The sequence below is a fragment of the Delphinapterus leucas genome, chromosome 8 (genome assembly GCF_059928025.1).
Source record: "Delphinapterus leucas isolate spDelLeu-1000000601 "Yukka" chromosome 8, BTC_Dleu_Yukka2, whole genome shotgun sequence".
NCBI lineage: Eukaryota > Metazoa > Chordata > Mammalia > Artiodactyla > Monodontidae > Delphinapterus > Delphinapterus leucas.
The window spans coordinates 9,391,599-9,414,006 of NC_143136.1; the positions used below are offsets into that span (position 1 = coordinate 9,391,599).

At 40.6% G+C, this 22,408-nt stretch overlaps 2 protein-coding genes across 13 annotated transcripts in view; one reads left to right on the forward strand and one right to left on the reverse strand.

Annotated features, from left to right (window-relative positions):
* The window catches only part of SP140 (SP140 nuclear body protein), a 76,008-nt gene extending 57,483 nt beyond the window's left edge, over positions 1 to 18,525 (reverse strand). For 6 of the 8 annotated variants that reach the window (XM_089916245.1, XM_089916246.1, XM_089916241.1 and 3 more), the window contains exons 1-4: positions 18,409 to 18,524; positions 14,612 to 14,752; positions 3,233 to 3,410; positions 2,163 to 2,331 (exon numbers count right to left, since the gene is read on the reverse strand). In XM_089916245.1, coding sequence (XP_089772371.1) covers positions 2,163 to 2,331; positions 3,233 to 3,410; positions 14,612 to 14,643 — 379 coding nt within the window. In that variant the 5' untranslated portion in view covers positions 14,644 to 14,752; positions 18,409 to 18,524. Of the gene's footprint in view, positions 1 to 2,162; positions 2,332 to 3,232; positions 9,175 to 14,611; positions 14,753 to 18,408 lie in introns of all 8 variants that reach the window. The other 2 variants (XM_089916247.1, XM_089916242.1) reach the window with 2 other exon arrangements.
* Positions 18,524 to 22,408, forward strand: part of SP110 (SP110 nuclear body protein) — a 40,488-nt gene continuing 36,603 nt past the window's right edge. For 4 of the 5 annotated variants that reach the window (XM_022567915.2, XM_089916240.1, XM_022567913.2 and 1 more), the window contains exons 1-2: positions 18,554 to 18,657; positions 20,963 to 21,110. In XM_022567915.2, coding sequence (XP_022423623.1) covers positions 20,973 to 21,110 — 138 coding nt within the window. In that variant the 5' untranslated portion in view covers positions 18,554 to 18,657; positions 20,963 to 20,972. Of the gene's footprint in view, positions 18,658 to 20,962; positions 21,111 to 22,408 lie in introns of all 5 variants that reach the window. The other variant, XM_022567916.3, reaches the window with a different exon arrangement.

Sequence of the window (22,408 nt, forward strand, 5' to 3'; positions counted from 1 at the left end):
TAGCACATGGAGATCAGCTCGGTGCTTTGTGACCACCTAGAGGGGTGGGATAGGGAGGGTGGGAGGGAGGGAGATGTAAGAGGGAAGAGATATGGGAACATCTGTATATGCATAACTGATTCATTTTGTTATAAAGCAGAAACTAACACACCATTGTAAAGCAATTATACTCTAACAAAGATGTTAAAAAACAAACAAAAAGAATGGACAGTGGAAAAGTTGTAAGTAGTGGTCAACCCCCTTTAAAATGATGAGAAAACAGTGAAAGCCAATTTAAAATAAATAATACACATGGAATGTGTTTTGTAAATTCTATGTGCAACTAAGACCAGGGAAGAAGCAGAGGGATTTCTTCAGGAGAAAGGTAATATTTCTAGAGAAATACACCTACATTATAGAAGAAAAGCCCTAACATCTTTCGAAAATTGAGATTTAGAAGGAAGGAAGGAAAGGAGGGAGAGAAGAAGGAAGGAAGGAAGGAGGGAAGGAAGGAAGGAAGGAAGGAAGGAAGGAAGGAAGGAAGGAAGGAAGGAAGGAAGGAAAAAAGACCTTGGGTCAGGGAAGAAGACCTGTTATAAAGAGACATACAGTGAAGAGGAACTAGTACTTCCCTGGGGTAGGACGGGTGGGGAGAAATCCAGAAAACAAGGAAAGACACGTTGTGAAAGACACAGACAGGAAATGAAAATTTTCTGAAAGGCACAGATGGGAAGTGAATACTAACACAACTGCACTGAGGGGTCAGGACAGTAGGGAGATGCTTTTTCCGTCCCCAAGACACGTTGACTTCATGCCCAGGCCAACTTTGGAAGAGGACATGGGGGTAAATGTTATGTGGGTGAGAGGTTTAGAGAACATAAGGAGGCCTAGGCATGAAGTCAACATGTCCTGGGGATGGAAAAAGCATCTCCCTACTGTCCTGACCCCTCAGTGGGTATTGCCCCCAGGAGGTACATTTGTGTTACAGTTGCAGGCATTTCAATGATGGGGGACAGGAGGCTTCTCTGACCCCTCTTACCAGCATCTTGGCTCTGGGCCACTGACAAAAGGGTCTGGGAGGCACCAGCGGCAGCCTCCCCTGGGGGCAGGTGGGCAGCTGTGCTGAGCCAGGCAGTGGGCAGTGCAGCTTGAGGGCAGCAGCAAGCCTCACGTGTAGGAGACCTCAGCACAGGAAGCCCTGGAAACTAACACATGTGATGTGGGTCCTGGGGTCCAGGGAGGGGGATCCCTACAGTACAGGGAGAGGATCAGAGCCCCTGAGATGTGGGCAGTAAAGGTAACTGCCATTCCCTTCCTACCCATGGCCTGGGGATATTCTGGCTACAAATATAATATTGACTTGAAATTTGTGGCTAGGTATTTCATTTCCTTTATTCCTTTTTCTGACTTAGATATCACACTGGAGAAATGAGATAGCTCTTATTTTACAAGATATAATTTTCACAAATAAACACATCTCATTCTTTATACTGACTTCTTTTACTTTTTCTCTGTTTAAAAATCCTTTATTACATCTTTATTTCCCAAATAATAAACTTCAAATTCCTTGGCATAGGGTGTTAGACCCTCAAAAATCACCTCCAACTCCCCTTTCCAGAACGAGCTTCCAAGCCCTCCCACCCATGCTCCGTTTTTCAACCACATGGTTCTGCAGGTCCACTGTTCCTTTCCTACTTTGTAGCTTTCACATTCTGCCCCCTCCCCAATGCATGGGTATGTGCTGGCCTTCTCTTGTGAATTCTCCATTCTTTGTTCGGGCACAGGACTGCATTGAATGACAAATCTTTTAATACAAAGAAAATCTTTCCATCTTTGAACATGTCTGCAAGTATCGGATAGGGCTACCTCCTTTCCTACAAAAGGCATAATTCATGCCTTCCTCCAGAAAAGTAGAGACTCAAATCCTATGTTTCTCAGCACCAAATTCAGGTCCTGGCTGAGCAATCATTTGTGGGATTACTTGGCTAAGGTGTCACCCCCACTATGTGTAAGCTCCATGAGGACACAAGTCATGTGTGTTTTCTTCTCTATTGTATTCTCTCTCTGCCTGCCATGTAGTAGTCACTCAATATAATAACTGTCAAATATAATGAAGAGTGAATGAATGAATCAGTGAATGAAGTGGACTTGAACCCCCAAAAGTTGTTGAAAGTTATAATTACCATTTTGGAAGTTTCTGCAAATATGAAGTAAATCAGGATAGGCCTTCAGGTTAACTCTGCTGAACAGGGCATCCAGAATTGTCTTGTCAAATTTCTTCTCCAGTTCACTGAGAGCATCATACATCACTCTATCCACCGGGACCAGATTTGCACAAGCTTCTTGAAAATGCTTAAAAATATTGAATGGTGAATTATGTAGCTTTGAGTGTATGGGTTATAGGAGACTCGGATTATAAATAGACTAATTGTTCTCTGGTGAAATATTAGAATGTTACACATATTTGGATGACTTCTAAAATATTCTCCATCATAAAAATAGACTCTTATTTTGTTAACCTGCCTCTCTGACATTGATGGTCACTTAAGAGAGCAATTTTGAAGAATAAAAGTAGGTTCAAAGTAGAATGTTGTGCGAGGGCTTTAAGAGCCTGGACAGGATGCTTCAGGAGTGGCCCTTACTGGTACTGAGAGGCCATTTAGTTGACCAGACAATAACCACTGCCCTTCCCTCCAGGAAACCATGTAACCACTCTCCCCTTCTGTGAACGTTGCCAAAGGGCAAATAAAATTCACAAAGACAGAAAGAAGACTTGTCCTCAGTATCCCCAGGAAGGCCCATTGTTAACCTTTACCTGTATTCTGTATCTGGAAATGTCTAAAGTGCAAGAAACGATTTGGAGAGTGAGCAGCATGTGCTTCCAAATTTATCCTACCGTGACACGACTTCCCTATGAGTTCAATCACGTCAGGTTCGAGGGCGTAAAATAAGAAGGCTTTGTAATGAAATGTTGCCCAACTCACTTATTTGCTTTAGTTTTGTTATTGTTATCATATTGTATCAAAATATCTAAGATGCTCCCTACCTACTCGCCATTCCAATGTTGCCACATCTCCATCGCCATGCGCCTCCCCTGTTTACTACAGAAGAAGGGATGTTGTCTGTGATGCTGCTTCTCCTCTCACCTCCTAACTTATAGGATGGCGAACGTCCCTGTTCATAGGAGGATCTTTAGCCTGCTCATTGCATCCTAAATTTGGCAGATTATCATGAGGGAATTCTCCTCACTTACCTCATACATCTGCTCAGGGATGAAGCCCCGATCTCGGAGGCCCATGAGGAAAGGAAACGGCTTTGTTATTGCACTTGCAATCTCCACCTTATTTTCTTTGAAAAGCCTGAATATGAACTCATAGAAAAACTGCTCCTCTGGGTTCTGCTCCTCTGGGTTCTGGTCCCCTGTGATCATTCTGAGAAACAAAGACACAATATGAAAGTAGACGTTGAGTTTCTGAGAGGCCCATGGAGGTCAAAAGATTTTATTTTATTTATTTATTTTTTACAGCTTCTGAATGTTTTTATATACAAAATTATATATTATAATGACTATTCTTTTTTCTACATGAATATTTACTACATATAATTTTATACAATTTTTAAAGGTTATACTCCATTTACAGTTATGACAAAATATTGTCTATAATTCCCCATGTTATGCAATATATCCTTGTAGCCTATGTTATACCCAATAGTTTATATCTCCCAGTCGGTCACCCCTAAATTCCCCCTTCCCCCTCTCTGCCTACTGGTAACCACTAGTTTGTTCTCTATATCTGTGAGTCTGCCTCTTTTTTGTTACATTCATTAGTTGGTTGTATTTTTTTACATTCCACATATAAGTGATATCATCCAGTGTTTGTCTTTCTCTATCTGACTTATTTCACTTAGTATAGTGCCCTCCAAGTCCATCCGTGTTGTGGCAACTGGCAAAATTTCATTCATTTTTTATGGCTGAGTAGTATTCCACTGTATACATATACACTATATCTTCTTTATCTGTTCATCTGTTGATGGACACTTAGGTTGCTTCCTTATATTGGCAATTGTAAATAATACTTCTAGGAACATTGGGGTGCATGTATCTTTTTGAATTGGTGTTTTTGTTTTTTTCAGATATATACCCAAGAGTAGAATTGCTAGGTCATATGGTAGTTCTATTTTTAGTTTCTTGAGAAACCTCCATGCTGTTTTCCACTGTGGTTGCACCAATTTACATTCCCATCAACTGTGCAGGAGGGTTCCCATTTCTCCACATCCTAGCCAACATTTGTTATTTGCACTCTTTTCGATGATAGGCACTCAATGGAGGGCCAACGTGTGTAAAATGATGTTCTTGTGCAAGGACCAGAATAGATGGAATTTATTTACTTAGAGAATAATCAAGGGTGCAATAGAAGAATACACTGGGCTTAAGGAAGGTTTGTACATAGAAGTGAAAGAGTTTACCCTGTGCTAATCAAAACTACTGTAAAAAGACTTTCACCCAAACTCTCTTTGGAAAACATTGAATTTTAAAATTGTAAAAGCTTTACAGGAATTTATATGATACTCAGATGGTTAATTTTATGTCTCAACGTGGAGGGTTTGGGGGATAAGACTAACATTTTATTTTAAATTGGTGAACTTTGAGTAAGCAGTTTGCCCTCCATAATGTAGGTGGGCCTCATCCAATCAGCTGAAGGCCTGAATAAAACAAAAAGGCCAGCCTCCCTGAGTAAAAAGGAATTCTCCCGCTGAGTGCTTTCAGAGACTGCTGGGTCTCTAGCCTGCTGGTGCATAGCAGACTTTGGACCTGCTGGCCTCCATTAATGTGTGAGCCAATTCCTTACAATAAATATCTCTTTCTCTCTCTCTATACGCACACAAACACACACACACACACACACACACACACACACAGCCTATTGGTTCTGTTTCTCTGAAGAACCCTGATGAATACACATTACAAAAAAATAAGTTACAGACAAAGAAATAAAAAAACAAACTGAGACAATACTACAGAATCTACCACTGAACTGCAAGTCTTCTTAGTTAATAACAAATAGAATAAATCTCAGGAAGGTGTAAAGGAGCTAGACCTCTCCCATCTGTAACTGCAGAGGCAGGAAAGGCATTCCACATCATAAAATTAGGTCAAAGAAACTCCTCTGATAAAGTTTCAATTAATATTGAGAATATGTCTTTTTCTTTGGTCTAATATAGAGACTTGTGTGAATATTCAAAACTAGGACAGGTTGCTCTATATCTAAACCTGCCTGTGGAAGTGTTATATACATGAAGAAATAGAAGACCTCTGGATTTCAAACATAGCCACACCTGTGAGAAGTAATTTAGAGACTCAAAAAACTTTATAATTCTGATTCTTACTTGATAAATTGTTCCCCCTTCTGATAATGTCTTAATAAACTTCTCTGTATTTCTAAAAGTTGTAAAGACTCAGGATTTTTTTATCCCACCATAAAAGGGTCATTGGAACTTCCCATTCTCCAAATATGCATCAGGATAGAATAAAATCCATTCCTTCACTGAATTCCTTAAAAAAATGTTTTTGCCCACTACTGGGCATGTGCCCTGGGAAGGCCATAGTTCGGAAAAAGTCATGTACCAAAATGTTCATTGCAGCTCTATTTACAGTGGCCAGGAGATAGGGGCAACCTGGGTGTCCATCGTCGGATGAATGGGTGGGGAAGACGTGGTGCATGTATACGGTGGAATATTACTCAGCCATAAAAAGAAGCGAAGTTGGGTTATTTGTAGTGAGGTGGATGGACCTAGAGTCTGCCATGCAGAGTGAAGTGGGTCAGAAAGAGAAAGACAAATACTGTATGCTAACACATATATGTGGAATCTAAGAAAAAAAAATGTCATGAAGAACCTAGGGGTAAGACAGGAATAAAGACACAGACCTACTAGAGAATGGACTTGAGGATGTGGGGAGGGGGAAGTGTAATGTGTGAAAAAAAAAAAAGAAAAAAAATGTTTTTGCTTAAAGATAGCTGATTGAAAACAAGTGCTTTCCCCCTCTCTCATTGGAGAGTGCTCTAGAATGATAGTAAAGAAATTAGAGTCACAATGACAAAGAGAAGAGGATTGGATGAAAAACTTAAATCAAAGTCTGAAAAAGAAAAAGTGGTCAGAGCATTCATCATTACTGCTGGTGGAGGATGCTCCTAGAGGTCACAGAGGGGCCCAGTGTGTCTTACAGGCCCCTGGGGAGGTAGTGGAGGTGGGGAAGAAAATGCAAGAATGAAAAGAGAGGGATTGTTTGAAAGGAGAAAATACAAAACAATGTGCTCCCCAACTCTTTCCTGACCCCAACATACAGAACTCCTGCATCCAGGCAAGAAACTAGAGGTTTCCTCTTAAGAAAAATGTAAACGACACAGAAGAAAGGTCCTCACCTTTGGGCATTTGGGATTTACCCAACAAAGCCACAGGTTTTCAAGCCCATCTCATTAAATGCAGTTCCAAGCTAGCTTATCAGTGTCTCACCCTTAAGAATGAACAAACAATAACAGGCCACAGATATTTGTGGAAACTAACAGCACAAAGGGGCAGAACCAAGATGAGCAGAGAGCAAAAATGACTCCAGGACAAATAGAAATACTACAGGGAACAGAAGAGAGTTTCTAAAAAACAATTTTCATACACAGTGGAGAAGATATTATATCCAGGATGCCATGAAGAAAAAACAGGAAAATAAGATAATGGGCCTGGACATTTAAAGTGATTGCTGAAAATTTTTTTTTTTAAGTTTAACTAGGGCTTCCCTGGTGGTGCAGTGGTTGAGAGTCCGCCTGCCAATGCAGGGGACATGGGTTCGCGCCCTGGTCCGGGAGGATCCCACATGCCGCGGAGCGGCTGGGCCCGTGAGCCATGGCCGCTGGGCCTGCGCGTCTGGAGCCTGTGCTCCGCAACGGGAGAGGCCACAACAGTGAGAGGCCTGCGTACCACAAAAAAACAAAACAAAACAAACAAACAAACAAACAAAAGTTTAATTAAAATGGTCATAAGATAAAGACAAGGGAATTTCCCCAGCACATAGCTGGAAAAAAAAAAAATCTAAAGGAAAAATGAAAAGTAAATTTGAAACATCTAAATGTCTAAAGCAGTCATTCGAGTGTGTATGTAGATTCAGAAGTAAAAGGAAATGCCTAACAAATACACCCCCTGTTCAATCATTCATGTGTGAAGGCAAAATAGCTGTGCAGAGGCTCAGAAAACATTTTACTCATGCACCCTCTGTGTTGGTCACACGGTTTTCAATGCTCTATTTTCTTTACTTCTGGACAAAGGTAGGGTTGCACCTTCCTGCCTCCTTGGGCTGATGGGTGTAGCTTTGGCAGAAGAATTTGGAGCCAGCACCTGTGAGCCATGCTCACTGTTTCTCTGCTACAGTGGCTGTCATTTCAGATGGCGGCTGTTCAATCAACTAGAGACAGTCCAAGATGAGGGTTCCCTTAAGCAGCCGGTGACCCACTGAGATTTTAGAAATGTTTGTTCCAATAGAATAATCTACCCCATTCTTACTGACACACTGTCTGGAACAAATTATTTGCTGATACCCTATAATAAGAGAATCAGGAAATCAATATGAGCAAAGTTCTGTTATATCAATGAAAGAAGTGGAAGGCACCACTAAAACCAGTTAACATACTGACGTCTTAGACATAGAGAATGGACTTGAGGACACGGGGGGTGGGGGCGGAGGGGGAAGCTGGGGGGAAGTGAGAGTAGCATCGACATATATACACTACCGAATGTAAAATAGATAGCTAGTGGGAAGCAGCAGCATAGCAGGGAGATCAGCTCGGTGCTTTGAGATGACCTAGAGGGGTGGGATAGGGAGGGTGGGAGGGAGGCTCAAGAGGGAGGGGATATGGGGACATGTGTATGCATATGGCTGATTCACTTTATTGTACAACAGAAGCTAACACAGTATTGTGAAGCAGTTATACTCCAATAAAGGTCTATTTAAAAAAATACTGACATCTAAAAATTGTAAGTTTCATTTGAGAAAAAAAAATACATCTCAAAAATTATTTTAGAACAGTGATTCTCAAAGTATGGTCTGGGGACCCTGGGATTTTGTGCAAGACCCTTTCAGGTGTCCTCAAAGTCAAAACTGTTTTCATATAATACTAAGATGTTATTTACCCTTTTTCTCTCTCATACTCTCACAAATGTATAGTGCATTTTTCCAGAGAATACACGGCCTGTGGTATCACAGTAGATTGAATGCAGAAGCAGATAGGAGAAACCAGCTGTCTTCTACAGAACTAGCTATTAAAGAGATTTGCAAAAATGTGAAGGGTGGCTAATCTCACTAATTTAGTTTATTTTAGAAGACAGTTATTTTTCATAAAATAGGTCATTTACGTTAGCAGGTAGTGAGTTCATTATTATTATTATTTTAAAATGAATAAATAAATATATTTAAGTGTTCAAAGTTCAACTTTCTAATATGGTAGATAGTAATGGGTGTAACCTACATTAACAAAAACTAGCTCTTTGGATTCTCAATAATATTCAAAAATGTAGAGGGGCCCTAAAATCAAAAATTTGAGAAGCCTTGTTCTAGAAAGAGGATATATACTGTATGCAGTAGTAAAATTATAGTAATCTTAATCTAAAACTTCAGAGTATATTAAAAATCTTAACAATCTGGGCAAGTTAAAAAACTGAGTTAAATGATTTATTTCAAAGATGCTAAACTCAAATGGCATGGTTTCACATTTGATGCTATCAATCAGAGAAATATTGCATTGGCCAAAAAGTTCATTTGGGTTTTTCTATAACATCTCATGGAAAAACCCGAATGAAATTTTTGGCCAACCCAATATATATTTGAGAATTAATTAGAAATCATAAGGGTAACAAATAGAGTCGAAATGAGACTATAAATCTTACAAAAGAATAAAAGTAAAGAAAACATACTGTTTTTCTTAAACAGAGAAAACAAAGAGACATTAGATATTAAAAGTGCCCCCCAAATTTATAAGCAAAAGATATATGTCATTTAAAACAGATTAACGCTTCCCTGGTGGCACAGTGCTTGGGTGTCCGCCTGCCGATGCAGGGGGCGCAGGTTCATGCCCCGGTCCGGGAGGATCCCACGTGCCGCGGAGCGGCTGGGCCCATGAGCCATGGCCGCTGAGCCTGCACGTCCGGAGCCTGTGCTCCGCAATGGGAGAGGCCACAACAGTGGGAGGCCCGCGTACCGCAAAAAAAAAAAAAAAAAAAAACAGATTAAATTACTATCTTAGAGTATGAATGAAATAAAGTATAAATAGAGTCTAACTACCAAAGACACACAAAAAACTAAGTGACATTAAAAATGTTAAAAGTCAAAAAATGGGCAAGTGACGTTAGACAAAGGCAAACAAGATAGAAAGCAAAATTCACAATATATGTATTTTAATAACAACATTTAAGACTGCTAATAGACAAATCTTTCATGGTCATTACAAAATTTCACTTTCAATTTTTAACTCCTCAAGTATATTTAAAAAGATATATGGGATATAAGTTTTAAAAATTGCAAAAATATGTATTAATAACTCGGTCTTAAACACAAGAACATACCAAGTATTTGGCCCTGAATTGATCTAAATAATAAAGAAAAATTGAATAGGTACATGTTCTAGCTATAAGACGATATTACAATAAATCAAAATTTTAAAACAAAAATTTTGTTTTAAGAAACAAATCTAACTTGCAGTGGTTTAAAAAGTTCATTTTTGGCTTCAGCTCTAACATTGCAAAGACCTTGGAAGTCATCACTCCTATCCTTACAAAAATAAAAAAGCTGAAAAAACTGAAAATCAATGAATTTCAGGCATGTACAGGAAAATTGAGGCCATAAGTCAAACTGTCACCCTAAAAACTGGATTGATAGACAAGTCCAGAGAATCACAGATGAGATCAGCTACCTGGAATGGAAGCCACTAGAGCCATAGACCATAGGAACACTTAAATGGTAAGTTTGATGACTTGCTGGAGGCTGAGTGTGGACTTACATGAGAATAAGAAACTCCTAGGGACCACTGGCTTAGGAGAGCCCCCAATCTTTTGTGGGTTTTACTTCCAGGAACCCCACCAGGTACTCATGGTGAAGAGCCAAGAAAAATCCTCTGCTCTGGCAGAGGGAGAGGGGAAAAGGAAACTTTTTTAAACAGCCCAGAGCATTCTCCATAACAACGGTCTACTCTCTAGAGGAAAGCACTTTGCCCAAGCCTTATCTGACTTAGGGGAAGGTCAGTTACCAAAATCCAGCTCCTTCTAGGCTCTGTCTCATTTAATGGGGTGAGGGAAGGGGAAATAGCTAAGAAATCATTCTAAAATTTACAGTCCAGGAACACAGTTCCACTACAAGATTGAGATTTAATCATAAGATTAAAGAATGCTTTCTCTCCCCAGTACCCTACCACTACATAATAATTGAGGATTACAGCTGAAAGAGCTGCAAGGCTCTATTTAATGAGCTCTTAGGAAAATCCAAAGAAAATAGGGGACACAAAATGAGAACACTAGAGGAATTTGAAGCCTCTGTCACCTAAAGTCAGAAAAAACATTAAACATGGCCCATCTCCTAGCCAGGTTAACATAAAACTTCACAGTAAACATTTATTTGCCTCAGTTTCTATTATCTGATACATCACATCTGGCTTTCAAAAAAAGGACAAGGCATACCAAAAGACAAAAAACAGTCTGAGAGACAAAGCAGTCATCAAAACCAGACTCAGATATGACAGGTTTTCAAATTATCAGACAGGAATTTAGAATAACTATGATTAATTAATATGTTAAGGGCTCTAATGGCAAAAGCAGAACATGCAAGAACATATGGCTAAGTAAGGAAAAAGATGGAAACTCAAAGAAATAATGAAAAGGGAAATGCTAGAAATCAAAAACACTACAACAGAAATGGAGAATGCCTTTGATGGGCTTATCAGTAGATTAGACATGGCTGAAGGAAGAATCAATGAGTTGAAGATATGTCAATAGAAATTACTTAAAATACAAAGAGAAAAAGTATAAGGAGAAAAAAACACAACAGAACACAATATACAAGAATACCAAAAAGAACAGATACACATAAGTGGAATACCAGAAGGAGAAGAAAGAGAAAAGAGAACAGAGGAAATATTAGAAGTAGTAATGGCCAAAAATTTTCCAAAATTAATAACAGACAACAAACCACAGATTGAAAAACCTCAGCAAACACCAAACTAGATAAATACCAAGTATCTATGAGTCATTTCATATTCAAACTGAAGAAAACCAAAGTCAAAGAGAAAATGTCTCCCCCAAGGAAGAGAGGGGGAGAGGGGTCAGGGAGCCTTACCCTTGGAGAAACAAGGATAACAATTACATCAGATTTCTCATCAGAAACCATGCAAGAGACAATGTAGATAAAAATTTGAAGTGATAAAATAAAAAAAACCCTCCAATCTGGACTCTTATATCCTTTGAAATTAAGAATTCAGAGCCAGCACCTGGTTAACCATGTTCATTGTTTTCTCAAACAAACAAAAACTGAGGTAATTTATTGCCAGAAGATTTACCACGAAAGAAATGTTAAAGAAGTTCTTCAGGCAGAAGAAAAATGATATGGGTCAGAAACTCATATCTACATGAAGAAAGGAAGAGCATCTGAGAAGGAATAAATGGAATAAAGGAATAGGAATAAATAATTTAAAAAATTTTTTCCTATTCTAAGTTGATCTAAGAAATAGCTGTTTGTTCAAAGTGATAAGAACAACTATGTGACTGATAGTAAATGGATAAGTGAAATGATAGACAGCACTGTTAAAAAGGACAGGAGGAAGGAACTGGTGACATTTTGTTGTAAGGTGCATGCACTGATCATGAAGCAGTATATTGTAATTTAGAGTGGACATGGCTAGTTGTAAATATATATTGCCAACTCTGGGGAAACCAATAAAATGCTTTAAAAGAAGTATAATCAATATACTAAGAGAGATGAGAAAATGGAGTCACAAAATGCTCAATTAAAACCAAAAGGCAGGAAAAGAAAGGAAGAAAAATAGAAGCAAATACAATGAATAGAAAACAGTTACCAATAAAAAAACAGTTACAAACAGTTATAAAATACAAAAAACAGTTACAAATATGGTAGATTTTAATTCACCATATGAATAATCACTTTAAATGTGAATGGTCTAAATGCACCAATTAAAAGACAGAAATTGACAGAGTGAAAAAAAATAACACCCAACTATATGTTGCCTTTAAGAAAGCCACTGTAAATATACAACACAGATAGGTTAAAAGTGAAGGGCTGAAGATATGCCATGACAACTTAATCAAAAGAAAGTTGTGGTAGCTATATTAATTTCAGAGAAAGACTTCAGAGCAAGGAAAATTGTCAGAGACAAAGAGGGGCATTGTATAAAAATAAAGGGTCAATTTCTCCAAGAAGATTCAGCAATCCTCAAAGTGTAGGCAACTAACAAAATAGCATCAAAGTACACGAGATAAGAATTGATAGAGCTACAAGACGAAACAGACAAATCCATTCTTGTTGTTGGAGAATTCAATACGCCTTTTTTAGTAATTGGTAGAACAAGCAGGCAGAAAGTCAGTAAGAATACAGTGACCTGAACAGCACCATCAATTAATCTGATTTAACTGACACTTATAGATTATTCTATTCAACAATGACAAAATATACACACCACTCAAGTTCATGTGGAATATTTACCAAAATATACCACATTCTCAGCTGTAAAACTCATCTTAACAAATTAAAAAGAAAAGAAATCAGAAAAACTATGTTCTCAGACCACAATGGAATTAAAGTAGAAATAACAGAAATAGAGTTGGAAAATTCCAAAATACTTAGAGACTCAACAGCATACTTCTAGGATCAAAGAAGAAGTCTCAAGAGAAATCTAAAAATAACTTGGACTGAATTAAAATGAAAACACAGCTTAACAAAATTTATGGAACGCAGCACAAAAGTGCTTAGAGAGAAATGTGTAGCATTCAAATGTATGTATCAGAAGAAAGATCTAAATCAATAATTTAAGCTTCCCTCTGAAGAAACTAGAGAAGAAGGAGAAGTTTAAGCCTAATTCAAGCAGAAGAAAGGAAATAATAAAAATTAGAGTAATAATCAATAAAATTGAAAACAGGAAAACATTTGGAAAAAAATTAATGAAACCCAAAGCTGATTTTTTTTAATCAATAAAATTGATAAACTTCTAGCCAGGCTAACAAAGAAACAAAGAGAAGACAGAAATTGCCAATTTAGTCCCTATTGGTCCCACGAATATTCAATCACTATTAGTCCCACGAACATTAAAAAATAATAAAGAAATAATACTATGGACTACTCTATTCCTACAAATTTGATAAAAGATAAAATGGACAAATTCCTTAAAAGAAACAAACTGCCGAAACTCACACAGAGAGATCAGAGAGATAGATGATCTGAATAGGCCTATATCTATTAAAGGAATTGAAACAAAACTTAACAGCTCTCCAAAAAAGAAAGTACCAGGCCCAGATGGTATCACAAGTGAATTCTACCAAACCATTTCAACTATTATCTCTTCCAGAAAATATAAGCAGAAGTAACACCTCCTAAGTCATTCTATGAGGTCAGCATCACCCCACCCTCACCTCTCAGTGCCTTTCTTTTCCTGACTGGAGGCCAAAGGTTGGCTGGACTTTGAGCTCCACTGGCTCATCTTCCCATCTCTCAGGTACAGGTGGGTAGCAGAGGCGGGATGCACTGTCAGCCTCCAAGAGAAAGGGTGCTGGGCGCTAAGGACCTGCCAGGCTGCACCGCTGCCAGTAGCAATGCCGCTGCCTTCTTGGGGCCCAGCCAGCACCAGAAATAGCCCCAGCTTAGAGGAGTTTTCACACATTTTAATATTGCTTTAATTTTTACCAACAATAATGGATTGATGATTGACAATAATATCTTCTCTTTTTAAAAGACAAATTTCCCTCCTTCTCTAACCAGATGTGTAATACATCCCAGAATAGAAAAAAGCACCTTCTCCCTCCCTGCCTGTTTGCATTCATGCATGTTGAGCCCCATCTACTTTCAGTTCCTCCTATTGGGTGTTCAGAGGTCCTGAGTTGACTCTCAGACTCAAGGCCACACAGATGGGCTCTGACAAAACTGGCCCCCCAACTACCCAGAAACTAGAAAAAGGTTTTGCAACAGTTGGGAGTTCGATTTGGATGTAAATTTTTCTGAAAAGACTCTTACCTACAGACCTGTCTTTGGAGGTAGGGATCAAGGAGGTTATGGGGAAAATAAGAAGGCTCAGAGGCCACAAGGAATCATCCAGCCTTGTAGCAAGCCCCAGAGGGACCAGGGAATTCCAACAGTGCCCACCCAGCTGCATGGCAGTTACAAGAAAAGAAGAAGGTGATGTGAGTCAGGGTGTCCTTAAGTTTCCACTGCAACGGCTGGCTAATCCACTGCAATTTTTGAAATCTTACTTCCTCACCTTTTATTGATTTGTCATCCATTCTGTTTATATCTATAGAATGAGGCTGGGAAGACAGAAATAATGAGTGTAGATGCCAGCCTTAGGAGAGATGCTGGACACAGGAGGCCAGGACTAACCTGCAGCTGATGGCGGTACCTGTACTTGCCATCTTCTCCTTAGGCCTAAGATCACTCTTGATTAGATTTTCACTGCCTCTGTCCTTTCCAGGAGCTCTGACAAGAAAGTTTGCCCATTGATGGATCCCTCGGGTGCGGCACCTAAAGGGTAAAAGGAAAGTGAAATAGCTGCACCAACACGCTGGTCTTCCCTCCACCCACTCTCAGCCCCGGGGGGTGGGGTGGGGGGAGGAGCAGGGCCATTTCCTGGCATCCACGGAAGAGAGGGGACCACTTGTTTCTGCAAAGGAAAGGGGGCAGGAAAGTCTCTTGAACTCAAACAGATCAAATTTGCTTTGAGGTGACATGGCATAGTGGCGACGGGGAGGAAGAAAATGCCACGTTTGCTCCTGCGTCTTGCCAAGGTGACTGTGAGATGAAAAAAGAAAAATGCAGACATTTCAGATCTTCTCTTAGGCCCATGGGCTGGCCAAGCACAGTAGTGAGCCTGGACTGGACAAGTTAGACCCAGTGTTCAGACACAGGACTGGAGAGAGCCGAAATGCTGGGGAAAATATTCTTCAAATTTCTGGAAAGCAACCAGAGGCCAGAAAGAACCCTCCCAATTCCTACAACCAGAAGGAAGTGCTAAGTTTGGGCAGAGAAGCCTGATGTGCAAGTCTAAGTTTTCTTGAATATGTGGGCACTTTACAAATGTAGCCAGCAGTGCTTGGGAAAAAACTGAGCTCCAAATAGTCACTGAAATCTCAAAGAAAGTGACGGGCTTCTCATTAGATGGGGAAAAGTTTGGAACTGAGACTACCTACACCTTAAGGAACAATGTGATGATGCTAGCTAACAAGTGTGTTACATTTATGTTTGTACATAATTTTTTCACTTACACCCAACCCTCATTTTGTAAAGGATTTGAAGCAACTGAGAAAAACACACTACATCAGCATAAAGTTGAAAGATAAAGAAATGGGAGCAAAGCACAAATAAAATAAATACACAAAACCAGAAGACTAGAAATCCAGGCAGGACCATGGGTCAAATCAGAGATGAACGGGAGTCAAGGTATCTGTAGAATCCAAGGTCTTGGTCAGGGCCGTGGGCCAAAGTAGGTGAGAGCTGGGAAGCCTCAAAGTAGTATGTTTCGAAAGTATGTTCCACTGAATCTGTCTTCTTCTGGCTCATTATAGATGTGCTAGAAAATTTGCATAAATATGTTTGCCAAGTGGAGGGGACAAAAGATTTCTACGCTTCTGCCCTTGTCTGTTCTCTTTCCCCCAAAAAAGTGAACCCAAATCTGGCTGGGACAGATTCCAAATTCCAGCACACGATGAGGCCAGTGGGCAGTGTTCGTGTGCCTACCAGCTGCTACACACACGTGGGACTGCCTGCCTCTCTCTCTCCCTCACTTTGGTGGGCAAAGAGGCTAGTAAGCTATGTCTCCGTTGGACACCACTGTTCCCAGCTTTGGGCCTCCGTTGGGCACAATGTCCCCGACAAGGCCTGACACAGACTAGACCAGCTGACATAAATATGCCAGCTTCTTTGCTTATGAGCACAAGGCCTTTGGTGTTCCTCAGCTGATGGTGGTAAGACTAGGACTTACAGGGTATTGCTGTCAAATTTACAAGAAAATCTTACTTGGCAATATCCTGCATTAGCCCAGATAACAATAGGAACTGTAGCTTCTGTTTTCCACTGTCTTTTTTTCTCTGTGTTCACTAGAGAATCATTCTCTCTGGGATAAGATCAGGGATGCCTGGGCCAAGCCCACTGATGAACCATCAGTTGATCCCTGGCTCCTAATGGAGGGGGGGAGTTGTCTCCTTTTTCTTCCGTAAGACCTGATGGATGAGAAGATTCTGACCTGCCTCCTTGCTCTGTTCTCCCACCCAGATTTAGGTCAAGTAGGTGATAATCTCTGAAGGCGAGTCAGCGCTTTCTTTCCACCTGAAAAATTTCTTTCCACTTCGTTAAGTGTGCTGAGATCTGACACTTGGAATATAGGTGTGAATTGCAGAGTCCTGATCACAATCCAGTGCTATTAGTTAATTTGCTATTAACTCTCCATAGTCTACCAAACTCCCATCTTTGAGCGCTAGTGGGATGCTCGCTACCAGGTCAGATAACCCATCCCAGATGGATCACATTTCTGTGAAGATCTGTTGCCCACAATTCACTCTCTGTTACCCACTTTTTACTCAGTTGGGATTTGGAGGTACAAGTGACCGAAACTGACTCGGACTCACTCAGACAGAAAATCAATTTCTTAGAAGTATATTGGGTAGCTCAAAGAATTTATAAGAAGGCTGGAGGACTGAAAGCAGAAAATAGGCAGTCCAGGCAGAAAGATCCCCAGCCCAGGTAATGGTATGTGGCCATCGATTTGACAAATGTGTTTTTTTCCATCCTGATTAAAAAGGAGGATCAGAAACCATTTTCATTCTCGCTTGACAGATAAGATTATTCATTTACAGTTTTGTCTTGCGGTTATATTAACTCACCCACCCTTTGGGGTAACATAGTCCCAAGATATCTGTATCACCTGGACCTCTCAAAGAACATCACATGGATCGGTTATGTTGGTGACATCCTGGTGATCAGACATTATGATGAGCAAAAGAAGCCATACAGCAAAAGAAGCCATACATCAAAAAGTGCATGCCGTGTGTTTTCATTCATGTAAAACTTTAATACAGGCAAAACAAATCTGTAGTCATAGAAAAGTGATAGTCATAGATATCATAGACATCATAGATCAGTGAGTGCCTGACGCTGGGTTGGGGAGGAAGCTATCTGCAAAGGGCACAAGGGAACTTTCTGGGGTGATGGAAATGGTCTATATCTTAATTGTGGTTGTAATTATCAGGTTAGCCGAAAACTTCGTTTGGCTTTTTCCTTAAGATGTTATGAAAAAGCCTGAATGAACACTTTGGACAACCCAATACATTTGTTAAAATTCATCAACATGCACACTTAAGTTGAATGCATTTTATACTTCAATAAAATTGAGCTCTTGCCCAATGTAAGTTAGCCTTAGTTACAAGGATTCTTGGACCCTAGAACTGTTGTTTCCCATCTTTTTTCCTGAGGGATACGATACCTTATAGGTGTCCTGGAGGGGGAACCCATGGATCGAATACATTTGAGAATCATTGATTTAAATAAAGTTAAACAGATTTCTACATTAAAGGGTTTCTCACAGACCCTACATGCCAACACACATTAGAAATCTTTAATCGGATGTATAGAGGGGGCATTCCCTGCTTCCCTGGAGTGGCTGCCCTAGAGTCTTCTCCTGGCCCTGGTTCTGCCCTAGATCCAGTTTCCACACACTTCCAGCTCCCAACTGCCAGCCTGGCTCCGACACACTTTCCTGCCTGGAGTTCTGCTGTCTACCACTGCATGCTATCAGCTTATATTCAGGTTTCCTTTGATTTCAATTTTCTTTGGTAATCATTTCATCCTGACAAAGTACAGGCATTTCTGAGTCACCAAGCCTCCCCTTTGTCTTTTTGTTTGTTTTTTTAAGTTTGATGATTTCTAGTAAATTTTTTCAGTTGTGTAACAATCACCATCACCACAATTCAGTTTAGGTTCATTTTCATCACCCCAAAAAGTATAGAAGGACGACGCGTCCTGGGGAAATAAAAGTGGGTAAGGAGGCCAATAGATGGTGGATTCCCAGTTCCCGGGAACCCTGGGGCTGGACCCTATGCCTCCTCCCCTTTGTACCCACCTCCCCAGGATGGGCCCGATAGGCAGCAACCCCCGCCCCCGACCCCCAAATGCCCTGGGAATCTCACGAGTTTCCGGAGGTGGAGGGAGGCTGCAGGCACTGCGCGGCGGCCTTGTCTTTAGCTCTGCTCGATCTGCCCAATTACTTTCACTTTCCTTTCCTCAGAAGCCAGGCCCTCACCGTGTGTGGAAAAGCACAGACTTCCTGTTTCGTCCACTGGTATCTCCCTGCCCTTCTCTCAGTCTCCCAGGAGCCATCCCCGGCCAGCCCCTGGACCCAGAAGAAGGCAGGAACAGGTAGCAATCTCAGCGTCCAGGTGGGTTTTCGTCTCGGCTGCTTTATTCACTTTTGGTGATTGGCTTTTACAGTTAATGCCCTGGCAGCAGCCGCAGGGTGAAACTCAACAGTTTAAACTGTGAGGCTCTTTCTTGGTAAAATAATGTTTTCCACAGAGGTAGAGAGGGGATATGGGATTTAATAGGAGACTTAAAAAGAAGACGGATGAAGAGGGGGAGCAAATACACAGTTCAGTCCTTTTTTCCCTAAACTCTAGCCTGTTATTGTGGATGGAACTTGAGATTTGCTCTGTACCTTCCTTGTCCATGCAGAGTGATCCTGCACTCTGCCGCCAAAGGGCAACTCATCCATTATTCATTGTACAAGAGACTAGAGGTAGTTGGGAAGCTAGCGGAAAAGAGAAAATGAGGAGAGTACATTTAATTTCCTCTAGAGTGTATTAACTTTTTAATATCTTTTCTTTAAGCACATTCATGATAATTTTCTTGAAATAAATTCCCAGAAGTGGAATTTAGGACTCAAGGGAATACATATTTTAGGGTATTTGGTACTGATTACTAAGTTAACCTCCAGAAAGTTTGGACCTATTTACATCTTCACCAGGACTGTCTATGATTATTGCTATTATTTTTATCGTGACTGATTTGATAGGCAAACGTTATTAAATTATTTTTGTTTGCACTGTTCTGACTACTAGTGACTTACCATGTTTTTTACATATTAATTGTGCATTTGACTCAATTGCCTGTTTATGTCTTTTGCACTGAATGTTTATCTTTACCTATTCATTTCTCAGACCCTTTTACATAATACAAACCTGAATGCTCATATATGAGACATGGTAAAATGCACTAGTGAGAAATGGGACTTTGGTCAGATGAGCTCTGTCTTGCCACCAAAATACCTTGGGCTAGTTGCCTAACCTCTCTGTGCTTCATGTTCATCCTTGGCAATCATAACAGATGAAGAATGAGGGTTATGGAGGATGTTCTATTCTGAATGCTGTAGTATAATTAGTCATCCAGGGCCCCTTCCTCTTCTTAGCATGTGCTCATTCTCGTGTTTTCTGGCTCTGTGCTGATCTTTGCAATATCCTTCCCCTATGCAGATAGTGAACGGTAGATTTCTTTCCCATCTGTTCTCTATCTTCTAGGATTTCATCACAACTCTAGACCCCCTATGGCATCGTCTCTTGTTTTCTAGTACTGTTGTGGATGATTGTTTTATACAATGTATATTTTTTCCGGTTAACCTTAACTATTTGGGAATGAGGAGGAAGAGACAGGGTCGCTCAATCTGCCACTGGGATTAAATCCCTAGAAATAGTCATTAATTAACAGTTCAACTTTTTCTTCGACACAAGGTGAAGTTGGAAAAATGGGATCCATGTTTGTTTTGTTTTTAAAGAAATCTCTAGGTGATCGAAGTTTTTTGTTAATGACTCCCTTTTCTTGACAATTTGTCAAGAATATCATAGGTACATTTTCTTCCTATTATAATTTATCAATATTTTCTCACGGCCTACCAATGGTCAAATATTGTAATGTCGCATGGGCACAGGAAAAGACATGTCTATTCTGAGATGTGAAATTGATACATAAAATAAATCAGTAAAGTTACCTTTGCTAATCATGCCTTTCACATCCTTCATGTCCTTATTTATGTCAGGCCTGTTTGCGTGTCAGAGATTGTAGGTGGTTTAATAAAGTTTCTAAATATTATCAGGTTTCCATCTTCCTACTCGTCTTTGAGCGTTCCCTTTTGTGTGAGCATTGCTAGTGTATACTTAAACTGAGTCCCGGCAATCTTGGTTAACTCAGCTCAATGTAGCCACAGACCATAGTATTTAAGACTACACACCTGGAACCAGAAAATTGGAATTCGTCCCTCTCTACCACTTCCAAGTTTTGCAACTTAGGGCGAGTTATTAAACCTCTCTATGTCTCAGCGTCCTTGACAGTATAAATAGGTGCAATCCAGACTGAAAGGGTTTTGTGAAGATCAAATAAGTTACTGCATGTGAAACCCTTAGTACACAGTCTGGCATGCAGGAAGCACACGGTAAATAGTAGCTCTATTTAGTACCAGCAGCCCCTTTGGGATTTCAGTGTCACATTGTGGGTCACTTTCAGCTTCTGTTGTTGCTGGGCATTGTCACTGCTTCCTATACCCATGAGTCTTTTTGGCAGATGCGGCTTTTCAGACTGCTAAGGGATGCCGTTGGGACCAGGATGCCTGTCTCGAGATGCTGTACAACACGGAGAGCAGCTCCCCTAACTCCTCAAAGTCTTTGCTTCTCTTTTCTTCTTGTGCCTCTTCCGTAGGAGATTCACCATGACCAGGACCTTGAAAGAGGTTCTTCTACAGCACTTTATACATCAGAAGCTGGAGATTGCTTATGCCATAAACAAGCCATTTCCCTTCTTCGAAGGTCTCCGAGACAACTTCTTCATCACCGAGAGACTGTACCAGGTAAGTCACATTGACCGCTTTGCCATGGCAACCCAGCCCCCACCAAGAACGCCGGATCATTGAGGTCTCAAACCACAAGACCCCAGGGCTTTTAGAATTTGGAAGTTCCAGACAAAAATGGTCATTACCAGGGAAAGAAGGTGTCCAGGGTAGGTGACCTCACACCAGATGGCTTAAAACAAGGAAATGTGTTCTCTCACAGTTCTGGAGGCTAGAAGTCCAAACTCAAGGTGTTGACTGGGTTGATTCCTTCTCGAGACTTTCTCCTGTCTTCTGGTGGTGCCAGCAATCCGTGGTAAACCTGGCTCACAGAAACATCACTTAACTCGCTGTTTCCATCTCTACACTGCCTTCTCCTCTCTGTGTCTTCTCCCTTTCTCTTCCCTTACAAGGACACTCGTCACTGTGATTTAGGGCCCACCGTAATCCAGGATGGTCTCATCCCAAGATCCTTAATTACATCTGCAAAGACCCTTTTCCCAAATCAGGTCACTTTCACAGGTTTCAAGCGGACATATCTTTGGATATGAGGAGGCACCATTCAACCCACTAAGGGTACCATCTCAACACTTAAGAGCTTGTGACCCACAGTCCATTCTGATGTGAAGCAAGACAGGCAGTGGGAGATATGGCTATGTGGACAAAAATGGCACTCTTTTCATGTAATTTTGGTTGTTTAAAGCGTTTCCTGAGCCCCAAGCCCAGAAAAGTGCTAGCACTGGTAGAACAATCTTCCCCCAGTTTTGGCCTGTTTGGATCCAACCCTTTTTCATATCATAACTCAGATGTCACTCCTCAGAGAGGGTCCTTGGCCCACTCATCTAATTAAGACCCCCTCATTATTCTTTCCCATAGCAATCCATGCTTTCCCTTCATAACACTGCTTTCATCAATAGGAATTGAGTATTTTTTAAATTTGTGTTTATTATTTAATGCCCATCTTCTCCACCTGACAGTGCCTCTCCCCCAACACGGGTAGCACCATGCTGGTCTTATCTGTTGCTAGGTACCCTAGGGTGAGCTCACTGAGCCTAGTCATTTCTCAATAAGTATTTTGTAGTTGATTCTCTCCTGCCATGTTTCTCCTTTTGGCCAACCTCTCATCAGGAGGACTTCTCTGATTTCCCATTTAGGCCATTTCAAGTCCAAGAGAGAAGGAAAGAGAGAGCAGAGGCTAACAAGCAACCCACAGAATTGCCACTTGTGACCAACTCTTAGGTCCATTGCTGAAGAGTCCTGCCCAAAGCCTTGGAGAATTACACAGTAGCAGCCTTTGACTCCACTTTCCTTCCTTAACA